Raw genomic sequence first — 11,424 nt, 5'->3', positions numbered from 1 at the left:
CAGGGGACACGCGGTGGGTGCCCGTCACGGAGCACGTGCAACAGCCCCCACCTGCCACTAGCTCATCCCGGGGCTCCCTCTCCCCCGGGGTCTCCCGGCCCTCCCCCTCCCCGCATGGGGCCCTCCCTCCCCCCCACAGGCCCTCCCCCTACCCCTACCCCTCTCCCACGGGGCCCTCCAGGTCCTCCCCCTCCGCCTCCCTCTCCTTCTCCCACGGAGTCTCCCAGCCTTCCCCCTGCTCCCACGGGGCCCTCCACCTCCCCCACGGGCCCTCCCGGCCCTCCCCCTCCCCACCATGGGACCCTCACGGCCCTCCCCCTCCCCCTCTCCCCCATGGGGCCCTCCGGGGGGGGCCCCCTCCCCCACGGGGTCTCCCGGTCCTCCCCCTCCCCCCCATGGGGCCCTCCCGGTCCTCCCCCTCCCCCACGGGGTCTCCGGTCCTCCCCCTACTCCCCATGGGGCCCTCCGGGCCCTCCCCCTCCCCCCTCCTCTCCCACGGGGTCTCCCGGCCCTCACAACACTTGACCAACCGGAGTGAAACCAGTGTCAGGTCGCACGCAGGAGCGCCCTGGGGCGGGCTCATGCCCTGCATCCTCCCGGGAGGCCTTTCCTCCCTCCCTCTCTCCCTCCCTCCCTTTCTTCCTGACCACAGCATATGTGAAGCCACCACTTCGGTCACAGGAGAAGCTGGGACCAGCAGTCTGAGCTCCTCCGCCATCAGCCGGCGCCAAGGCCCATGGCCCAGAACCTTTTTTTTTTTTTTTTTTTTTTTATGACAGTCACAGAGAGAGAGAGAGAGAGAGAGAGAGAGGCAGAGACACAGGCAGAGGGAGAAGCAGGTTCCATGCACCGGGAACCCGACGTGGGATTCGATCCCGGGTCTCCAGGATCGCGCCCTGGGCCAAAGGCAGGCGCCAAACCGCTGCGCCACCCAGGGATCCCGGCCCAGAACCTTCAACTGGCTTTCCCAGCGGGGAGGCTCCGGGGAGGCCCGAGGCAGGCCCAGCGGCCCCCCTACGGCACCCCAAGGCCCCCACATGGCCCCCGCACAGCCCCCTTGGGTGGGGACTCTGGCTCCCGGCAGGCCTTGAAAAAGGGCGGTGAGGGCACCCGGCTGGCTCAGTGGACCGCACGCGCCCCCTGATTGCAGGGCCCGGAACCCAAGCCCCATGTTGGGCTAAGAGCTTCCTTCAAAAATAAAAAAGCAAATGAAAATGGGTTGTATTTAAAAAATAAATAAAAATGAAAAGAGCTACCGAGGGTGATGTACTGCAGCCTGAATTCATCTAAACCTGGGCTCCCAGGGCAGCCCCGGTGGCTCAGCACTCTGGCACCTGCCTTCAGCCCAGGGGGTGACCCCGGGGTCCCGGGATGGAGTCCCGGGTCGGGCTCCCTGCATGGAGCCTGCTTCTCCCTCCACCTGTGTCCCTGCCTCTCTCTCTCCCTGTGTCTCTCATGAATAAATAAATAGATAAAATACTTAAAAAATAAAAATAAAAAATAAACCTGGCTTCCAAACAGCCTCCGGGGGCCGGGTACGTCACAAAACGGAGGGAACAGGGCCAGGCTGGGGACACCAGGCCAGAGGCTGGTAACTGGCCAGTGCATCTCAGCAGTGGGCGGCCTGACCCGGGCCATTGGGCACCCCCAGCGCCATGTCTTCCTGGGGTCACAAGCCAGATTCTTATGAGAAATGTCCCTGATTCTTAAATCTATAAAAGTTCACTTCCTTCCCCGCCCTTCACAGGCCCTGATGCAGAAAAGAGCTTTTGTGTGTAATTCAACATCCACGTGGGATTTTTATTTTTTTTTTAATTTCAAAATCTGAAGTGCTATGTAAAGACATTTCTTTTTCTTGAATAGCAGACAATCTCGTTAGGAAGATAAAACGAAGCACTTTGATCTTAAATCTCAAATGAAGTTCACGAAAACGTAAAGTATTTTATTTATTCTAACCCAGCAGGATACATGCCCAAGTGTGTAATCAACAGACACAGAATGCAGCGGCGGAAGGGACGGAGAACGAGGCCACCGGCGGCTGGGCCCTCGAGTCCACAGTGACCAACATAAATAATCAGTGTGCCTACTAAATAATTAGTGCCATCCACGTGGTAAATACACTGTTACAACTCTTTACATTTGTACATAACTCATTTTACAAATAAATGCTTTGAGACGGGGCTGTCCGACTTTCATTTAAACACTCTAGTCGCTGCACCAAGGGTCCAGCAATAAATATTCCCTCAGGTGGGTGAGGGAAATGCTTTGACCTAAGGTCTGTGTTAGGATGGAAATCGGAGCGAAGATTTAAGACTTTAAACTGCTCGTGTGATTAGTGAAATCTCGTGTTCTGAAAATGCACAGTCTAGTTACCTAACTTCACACGTAACTGTCGTCCCGACGCTAACGGCGTTGGTGGTTGGGCTGCTTCCCCGAATCACGACTGCCTCGGGCTGCTCACTTGTTAATTCTTTTAAGAGAAGCTGCAGTGACTGCAGTGGGGTATTTCCCTCGGCTTCCTGACGCTCTCGGCATTAGGACCCACTAAACAACTCACAAGGACCAAAGGACAACCCGGCCTCCTCTGGGCAGCGCAGCCGGCCTGTCCCGTCGCGGCCTCAGCCAGTCTGCACCTTTGCAGTCCACCTGCTGCACGTGTCGCATGAAAGTAGCACAGCCTGAAACGCCATCACCACCAGTTCTGGGGGTGAAAGCCGAGGCCGCCGCACCCCCCATTCTGCACCGGGGCCCGGGAAGCTGGAGGCTACGAGGGTGCTGCGTTCTCCTCGCACGCTCGTCCGGGCCGTGGCCAGGTCCCGGGACACTGCCCCTGGAGGTCCTCGCGGCGGTGGCTCGCCCTGCACCTGCCCATGGCAGGCCCACCACCCGCAGGCCCGATGGCTGCAGCCCGTCAGCTGGGACTGAAGTCCGGGCAGCTCTTCCCGGGCAGCGGGGGCTCCTGCTGGAGCGGGTAAGCGAAGTACTGGGGCGACACCAGGAACCCCGACGGCTGCGCCAGGTGGATGGGGTGGCCTGTGGTGTAGGGTGGGGGCGGGGAGGGCACCAGGCAGCCGGGCTCCGCTCGGGCGAAGGAGAACCTGCGAATGGAGCCCCCGGTGGAGCTGGAGCTGGTGGCCGTGCTGGACTGGCGGGACGGCGCGCGCAGGCCGGCGGAGGGCAGGATCATGGGCAGGGCCTCCGTCTGATAGCTGCGTAGCGAGAAGCGGATGGGCTGCTGGGACGGCTCCTTGGGCCTCAGGCAGGTGCAGCAGTAGACCGCCACCAAGGAGCCCAGGATGATGAAGGCCACGAAGATGGAGCCAACGATGAGGAAGGGCACGTACACGGGCTCTGAAAGGCAAAGCCGCCCGGGCTGCAGCAGATCCCCCGAACGGCAGTGGCCTGGCCCCAGCCCCGGACCCGCCGCTGTCCCCCATCATCCCCGCCACCAGCCCGGGCGACCCGCCAGCGGCTCCTCACGGGGGGACACAGGCCCACACCCACACCCACAGCTCGCCCTCGCCCGGCTCCCGTGGAAACCCAGGGCCTGCAGCGACGGGACGGCCAGCCTGCTGGTCACCGGGACTCTGGACGGACACCCCATCGGGGTGGGCAGAGGGTGGGAGAGGGTGGTCCACACGCCCCTCGGGTCCCAGCGCGTCCTGCCCGCACACCCCGGCCTGTGCATGGGCCGCGTCCTCACAGGAGCAGGGAGCCCTGGAAGGAACCCTCGGGGGCCCCGCCGGCCTGGCCCGCAGCACAGTCCCCAGCTCTGGGTACTTCTTCCCGGGAGGGACCGGGGTGCCTCCTGCAGCGCCACCCCTCTGCCTCCCGCGCCCCACCCAGGCTCTGGACGGTCAGGCTCATCTAGGTCCTGAGGCAGCTGGGAGTGGGAGTCAGTGGCCGTTCCACGCCACGGCCCCCACGGGGCCGGGTCCCACCCTAAGCCGCCCCCTGCCCACCAGGGGACCCCGCTCCGAGTGGCCCCATCTGGGAGAGCCACCTCTGTGGGCAACCCTGGCCTAGATGGCGGTGCACCCACTAGGGTCTCCGTGGGTCTGGCTCCTCCTCCTGCACGGCCCGACCCCAGGCCTTGCACACTTAGCTGCATTTGGCTCGTTGGCCCGCACCCAAGCGGCTCTGGGTCTGACCTTCCCAGGGACACGCGTGTGCAAGCCTCGGTGATGGTGACACTCAACCCAGAGGTCGGTGGCTCCCGCATGTCGGCCTCACCTCCCACCCACTCTGCCCCTTGTAGCACCCTGCCCTTCCACCACCCCGCTGTCTAGCACCCTGCCCTCCCAGCACCCTGCTGTCACAGCGCCCTGTAGAAGGTGAGGGCAGGGCAGCCTGGGGGGTGCTCAGCAATTTAGCGCTGCCTTCAGCTCAGGGCGTGACCCTGGGGTCCTGGGATCGAGTCCGCATTGGGCTCCCTTCATGGAGCCTGCTTCTCCCTCTGCCTGTGCCTCTGCCTCTCTCCCTGTGTCTCTCATGAATAAATAAATAAAATGTTTAGAAAAAAAGAGAAAAAAGAAGGCAAAGGCAAAGTGACTGCCCACCACCGCCTGTGCCCGGGGCTAAGCACCCTGCCCGCCCCCTGTCCTCAGCCCAACTGCCCTGAGAACAGCGCGCCCACTTTAGAGGGACACGAGGCCCAGAGCAGCTAAGTGACCTGCCCGGGTCACCCAGCCACCAGCTGTCCTGGGGCGGCCAAGCTGATTGGGGTTGGGGGAGCCCCCTGCACACTGCGCACTGACAAGCCCGCAGGCCCAGGGGCCCCAGGGGCAGTGGCTGAGCCGAGGAAAGGTTCTGTATCTTTTTTTTTTTTAACAAGCCAGGGCAGCCTGGGGATCCCCGCTTGCCCGAGCACCCTTTCCCCGCAGAGCAGCCCGCGGCCCCCAAATGCCCCTCGAGGTGCAATTCCTGCCACTGGGCCCTGCTTATGCTCCCTGGGGGCTGCGCTGGGCGCTGGGCGAAGGGTGACCCGGGGTGACCCGGCGCCACACCCTCTTCCCCGGTTCCCCGGGGACCTTCCGTGGCCGCTCCCGAGGGGGGGGGGCCTCTGGGGTGTCACCCGCTCCGGGTTCCCACCAGGTTCCCTGACGTTCCCATTCGGGTGCAAGGCTTTTTCTTCTCTCTCTCCCTCTTTTTTCTTTTCTTTTTTCTGTTTTCTTTCTTTTAGGTGTAACGTTCCTGCGCTGGGCCAGAGTTCACTCGCTCCGAACTCAGCGGGAATCTGCCCCGCGCTTTCCGGCCTGAGAACCGGGGGCGACCGCGTCTCTGCGTGTCCGCCCCGGGCCCCGCGCGGGCGAAGGGCGCGACAGGGGGGCTGCCCGCGGGGCTGACCGGAGGCGGAGGAGCGCGGTGGAGTCCGCGGCTCGGGACCCCCGCGAAGGCGCCCCCGGAGTGGGGGGGTCGTGGCCCAGCCGCTCGGCCCCGGGGGTGCAGAGGGGCGCTCGCCCCCCCCAGCCGGGCGCGCACCGGGGGCCCCAGCGCCCCAAGACCGCGATCCCGCCGCCGCCCCCTGGCCCTTCCCCTCGGCCCCTGCGCCCCCGGGAGCTCCAGCCGCCTCGCCCGCGGCCGCCCGGTGCAGGCCCGCGCTCCTCGCCGTCCGCCACCCTCGCTCGGGCACCCGCCGAGACCCCGCCGGGCGGGAGTCGGGGCGCAAAGGAATGAGGGGCGCGGACCCGGGGCCGCCCGCGGCGCACGGGGTAGGGGACTGCGGAGGGGAAGGGGACCCGGGAGCCGAGGAGGGGACCCGGGGCTGGAGAAGGGGATCGGGGGACCGGGGATGGGACCCGGGAGCTGGGGATAGGGACCCGGGGCTGGAGAGGGGGATCGGGGACCGGGGATGGGGACCCGGGGGCCGGGGATGGGGACCCGGGGCTGGAGAGAGGCATCGGGGGACGGGGATGGGGACCCGGGAGCTGGGGATGGGGACCCGGGGCTGGAGAGGACCATCGGGGGACCGGGGATGGGGACCCGGGGCCGGAGAGGGGGATCGGGGACCGGGGAACCGGGGAGGGGACCCGGGAGCCGGGGATGGGGACCGGGGCCCCGGGGCCGGGTTGGGGGGCCGGGGGATCAGGGACCCGGGGGCCGGGGGGGAGGACCGGGGATTGGGGCCCCGGGGAGCGCGGAGGGGCCTGGGGCCGGGCAGGAGCACGCGGCGGGGCCGGCACTTACGCGCGGTGACGCCCGGGGGCTCGCGCCCGCCGCGGTCGTTGGTGCAGCCGCCCTGCTCCAGCCTGGCGTCGGCCGCGGCGCAGCAGTAGCGCAGCGCGCAGGAGCCGCAGCAGATGGTGGCGTCCGGCGTGTCGAAGTCCTCGGGGCACTGGAAGCCCTCGTGGTCGCCGCCGTGCGCGTCCACCCAGCCGTGGCAGTACTCCCCCGCCTGCTGGGCGGCCGCGGGGCTCCGGCGCAGCGCGCCCAGGACGAGCCAGAGCGCCAGCAGCGGCCTCATGGCGGGCGGGGGCGGGGGCGGCGGCGGCGGCGGCGGCGGCGGGGGCTAGCGGGGCGCGGGGAGGCGGCGGGGGCCGCGCCGAGGGCTGCGCAGCCGGGCGGTGAGCATGGCGGGCGCGGGCGGGCGGGCGCTGCTGCGGGGGCTGCGGCCGAGCGCCGCGGGGCTCATTCCGCCGCCCGCCTCCTCCGCCCCCGGCCCGGCGCCCCTCCGCGCCCGCGACCCCGGCCCGCGCCCCAGCCGAGCCCGACGTGGGGCGGGGGCTGCCCGCGAGCGGCCGCCCGGCCCCGCGCCCCTGCTCGGCCGCCGCCGTCGGCCCGCCTGCGAGTGGCCTGGCACCGACGGCCCCGGGCTGCTGCCCGCCCGGCCTGCGGGGCGCCCTTTAAAGGGGAGAGGGAGGGGGAGCCGCGACGCTCCGGGAAGAGTCCGCCCTCCCGGGTAGCCGCTGGCGCTCATCACCGCGGGCGCGGCCGCTCGTCCCCCGCTCTCGGCTCGCGCGCCCCTGCGGATCCCCCCCCCCCCCCGCGCATCACCCCCGCGGATCCCCCGCGCATCCCCCCCGCGCAACCCCCCCATCCCCTCCCTTGCGCATCCCCATCCCCCCGGATTCCCCCCAGCATCCCCCCCACCCGCGCATCCCCCCATCCTCCCCGCGGATCCCTGCCATCCCCCCGTGCATCCCCACCCCCGCGCATCCCCCCATCCTCCCCGCGGATTCCCCCCATCCCCTCCCTTGCGGATCCCTCCTCATCCACCCCCCGCGCATCCCCCCCCCCTCGCGCATCCCCTCGATCCCCCCCGCGGATACCCCCCCATACTCCCCAGCGGATCCCCACCAGGATCTCCCCCTTCCCTCCCGCGGATCCCCCCCACAACGGATCCCCCCGATCCCCTCTCCCGCGCATCCCCCCCATCACCCCCGTAGACCTCCCCCATCTCTCCCGCGGATCCATCCCCCGCTCATCCCCCCACGGATCCCCCCACCCCGCGCATCCCCCCCGCGGATCGCCCCGCGGATCCTCCCCCTGGATGCCCGCCCCGTGCATCCCCCCATCGCCACCCCCCGCGCATACCACCACCCCCCGCGCATCCCCCCCCCCCCGCGCATCCCCCCCTCGCGCGCATCCCCCCCCCCGCGGATCCTCCTCCCCCAGGACCGCGCCCCGCACGGGGTGGGGGGAGACGGGCTCCGCGGAGCCGGGGCCGAGGCCGCCGACCCCGTGCGAGCTTCCCGCGCCCCTCGGGACCGACGAGCTAAAGAGCGGGCGCGACCGCCGGGGCGAGGGGCACCCTGCGCCGCCTGCGGCACCTGCTCCGGGCGCTCAGGATGCGAAGTCAAGGGGCCGCCAACTTTTGCACTTAGGTTTCCACTCGGAGGAGGAAGGGCACGTTCGCACACCCGCGCGCACACCCGCGCGCACACACACCCTCCCCCCCCTCCGCGTGCCTCCCTCCCCGGTCACCTCCACCAGCCCAGGGCAGCTCCAAAACCCTCAAAGAGCACGACTTCGTTCACGCCCACAAAGGAAATAAAAGAACAAAATTAATGATAATTGAGCCGATCTGAACTTCTGTTGGGGCAAAGAAACACATTTATTTAAAGGATGTGTCCCCTGTGTGCCATTTGCAGGGCCGCGGCCCCCTCGGCGGCGGCGCAAGGGCCTTAGGACACCGGCGTCATGTGAAACCAGGCTAAACGCGGGCATTTATTTTTACTGCATCCTGAACTTCCTCTCCTCGTCTGCTGGTGGGTGTGAATGTGTTCCACGTACCCCAACCTATTTGTCAGACACTCTGAATGCCCGTGTCACTGATTTAGATGTTGGCAAGTTGAGTGGAACAAAAGAGACAAAAGTGAGCTGTGCACCAGCAATAAAAAGTGTGGGTCTCAAAAGCATCTACCACGCCCGCAGCTTCCCCATGGTCCCCAGGCGGTTCAGAGCTGCTTTTTTTTTTTTTAACTCTGAATAAAACGGTTTCTTTTTTTTTTCAATCCAAGTTAAAATACATTCCAAGTTAAAAAGAAAAATTACTTCTGACTTTTGCTTTTAAATATTGAGATTAGCATTTAGGTAGGAAAATGTAAAAATAATGCCCTGCATGTCAGATGCTAAGTAGGACTGTGTAAATATTTAGCTTTCTTGCTCTCTTAGAAATAGATACTGCTCGGGACAATAATAAGCTATTAAATAAAACCAAATAAAGTTCTGGCTTTTATCCACAAACAAACAATGGTACAGTTTTTCTTGACTTCGGCATATGGGAAGATTGTTTTTGCAAAAATTTCTTGGGTGCTATATTTTTATTCCCAAAAACGAAGAAAAGTTCTTGCCAGACTTAAAGTTTTTTTCAAGTTGTTTTTTTTAGGAGCGTTGTTTGGATTGTGCATATCATGAACAACTCAGGGGAAAGGCCATTCAGAACCACAGCAAAAGTGAGCTCCCCTGATCATAATAAGATGATAAAACCACAAAGACATGTTTACTGCTAATACCTTGCCCAGAACCACACCTCTTTGCGTTATTTTTGTTCAATTTAAAGGAATTCCATTACATCACAACTGCAAAAAGTCCTGCAACAGGACCGTTTGCTGGTCCCCCAAGGGTCAAGTTTCGCTCATTATCCAGCTGTTCTTTGATAGCATTAATATTTTAAGGAGTGATTTGTTGGCGCTTACCTCCCATTAATTATGTTCTCGGTGCCACAGTGGGATTCTTTTTCCTTAGGACACCAAGGATAATTAATTCCTTCATTCAAAGCCCCTGTCCATTTGACTTATTTAGAGGGCATTTTATTCGAATTTAGTTAGATGTTTACCAGTGGAAATAACCTGACTTTCGAATCACTTGATACTCTGTAGATCTGATGTGTGGGAGCATTAGAGCAACTGCGCACCGGGCTTTCCCATCCAGACCCAGGTGCCTCTAAACCATTAAAAGGGTCAGCTCAGGGGGCACGCCCCGGGGGGGGGGGGGGGTTTGGTTCTTTGTCATAGGAGAGCTCCTAAAATCTACACTGACAAAGTTTAACTCCAAAAGTGATGTTCTCAGAACGCTCTTAGTGAATAGTAAGAGGATATGCGTCTCTTTTTAGGTTTATGAACGTCCACATGTTCTGTTATTCTGTTATTACTTTAATAGCAAAGGAAGATCAAAAGTCCTCATAGACCCCCCGCGAAGACTCTAGGGGGAAGACATGGAGATGGAAAATAAAATCTATACCATCTGGGGTATTATGTGGAGGTTTGGGAAATTCTATATTTTTCCTTATCTCAGTAACACAAATTCCATATTTTGGTGAATAACACAATTATAAGGGATCATTTCCTCAGCCTACATTCTCTTGTGGCCCTGCCTCCAGGAAATTCTATAGGAAATGAGTTAAATGATATGATGTCTGGGATTTGCTTTAATAAACACCACACCAGCAGGAGAGAGAGAAAGAGCGAAGGGGAGGGAGGGAGAGAAAGAGAGAGTGAGGAAGGAGGGAGAGAGGGAGAGAGAGAAAGGAGGGAGGGAGGGGGCAAGAGGGGGAGGAGGAAGGGAGGGAGGGAGGGAGGCAGGGAGGGAGGGAGGAAGAAAAGAAAGAAGAAGGGAGTAAAGAAAAAAGAGGGTAGGGGAGAAATGGAAGATGGAATAGAAACAACTGGAACACCATGGACAGTATGCTAATCATCGTAGCTGCATGAAGGTGCTTGTACAACGGAAATGCAATTCTTTCTATTTTTTATGTAAGAAGAAAAACTACATACACACATTTTTAAAATTTTTTCTTGATAAGAATTGATAGCAGCATGAAACGACCCCTGGACCATACTTTTAAACTTTGTCTTGTTTCCTTCTTGTTTTATAGTCTTTGGAGAAAAGATTTGAGAAAAGCAAAGGCAGAGAGGTAAAGAAAAATCAGGCAAAATGAATGCACCAGAAAGGGTTGGAAGCAAAATGTACTAAAGAAAAGGAGGAGAAAAGGCCAAAGGAATACAGAAGTGACGATAAATAAGTGATCAAATAAATGTATTAATTAGTAAGAAGGACACTTCACTTTGGCTTTGGAAATCTCCCTCCCCCGCCCCCCCCCATCATTTGCATTTGGATCTGGAAATAAACTAGAAAACAAAAAGTTTCTCAGCCCTCCCTCAAGCTCCTTCCTGCAGTGACTTCTTATCACTAACCTTCCTTTAATAACCTTGCCCAGGACTTCATGGAATTTCCTTTCTTTTCTTTTTTAATTTTTTTTTATTGGAGTTCAATTTGCCAACATATAGCATAACACCCAGTGCTCATCCCACCAAGTGCCCCCCTCAGTGCCCGTCAACCAGTCACCCCAACCCCCACCCACCCTCCATCCCCTCCACCCCTCCACCCCGCCTTGGAATTTCCTTTCTTGAATCATTCACTGTAGATCTCTTATTCCAGGCCCCGTGGATCTGAGTTTCTGGAAAGGTAGTTTCCCTCCAACCTGCTTGGGTGCGGATCCGCCACTGGAGAACAGGGTGCCCGTAAGCATCCGCCCAGGAGCCCAGCACCCCACTGCCCCTTCCCCTGCCCTGTATGGAGCGGCCAAGGCTTCACTTAGGAAGAGGGGATTAGACATAGTGCCCCCAGAGTAGTGCCTCTCTAACCATAGGTGCCCAGAGAGCACCTGCCTTTGGAAGAGGGGATTAGACATAGCGCCCCCAGAGTAGTGCGTCTCTAACCATAGGTGCCCAGGCGGTACCTGGGACCTTATTAACATGCGCAAGCCATAACAGACTCAACGGTAAGAAACCCACTGGTGGACCCCAGCGGAGGGGCCTGGGGAGGCCAGGGGAACTCGGTGGCCGCACGAAGGCGGGCGCGGGAGGTCGGCTGGGTGTGATGGAAGACGGGCGGATCACCCACCTGTAGCTCTGAAACCAACACCACACTGTATGGGAGGTGATGGAATTCAAATTTTAAAATATTACTAAATAAATAAAATCTTTT

General features: G+C 61.0%; 1 protein-coding gene across 1 annotated transcript; it reads right to left on the bottom strand.

Annotated features, from left to right (window-relative positions):
- Nucleotides 1-1,916: 1,916 nt before the first annotated feature.
- On the bottom strand, nucleotides 1,917-6,463 carry SHISA3 (shisa family member 3). Its single transcript, XM_038555958.1, has 2 exons — nucleotides 6,187-6,463; nucleotides 1,917-3,351 (listed from the first exon to the last, which is right to left on the bottom strand). The coding sequence occupies exons 1-2, from the start codon at nucleotides 6,461-6,463 to the stop codon at nucleotides 2,912-2,914; spliced, it is 717 nt and encodes a 238-aa protein (XP_038411886.1). The 3' UTR covers nucleotides 1,917-2,911.
- Between the last annotated feature and the right edge of the window lie 4,961 nt (nucleotides 6,464-11,424).

This window comes from Canis lupus, chromosome 13 (genome assembly GCF_011100685.1).
Source record: "Canis lupus familiaris isolate Mischka breed German Shepherd chromosome 13, alternate assembly UU_Cfam_GSD_1.0, whole genome shotgun sequence".
NCBI lineage: Eukaryota > Metazoa > Chordata > Mammalia > Carnivora > Canidae > Canis > Canis lupus.
Note: the sequence above shows the minus strand (reverse complement) of the source record. Positions and strands in the feature narration are given on the sequence as shown.

What these genes read in the sequence shown, in the direction of transcription:
- SHISA3 (XM_038555958.1), bottom strand. Translation starts at nt 6,463, where the DNA reads ATGAGGCCGCTGCTGGCGCTCTGGCTCGTCCTGGGCGCGCTGCGCCGG. An exon ending in GCCCCCGGGCGTCACCGCGC is followed by an intron (nt 3,352 to 6,186) that starts GTAAGTGCCGGC and finishes TTTGCCTTTCAG; the next exon opens with AGCCCGTGTACGTGCCCTTC.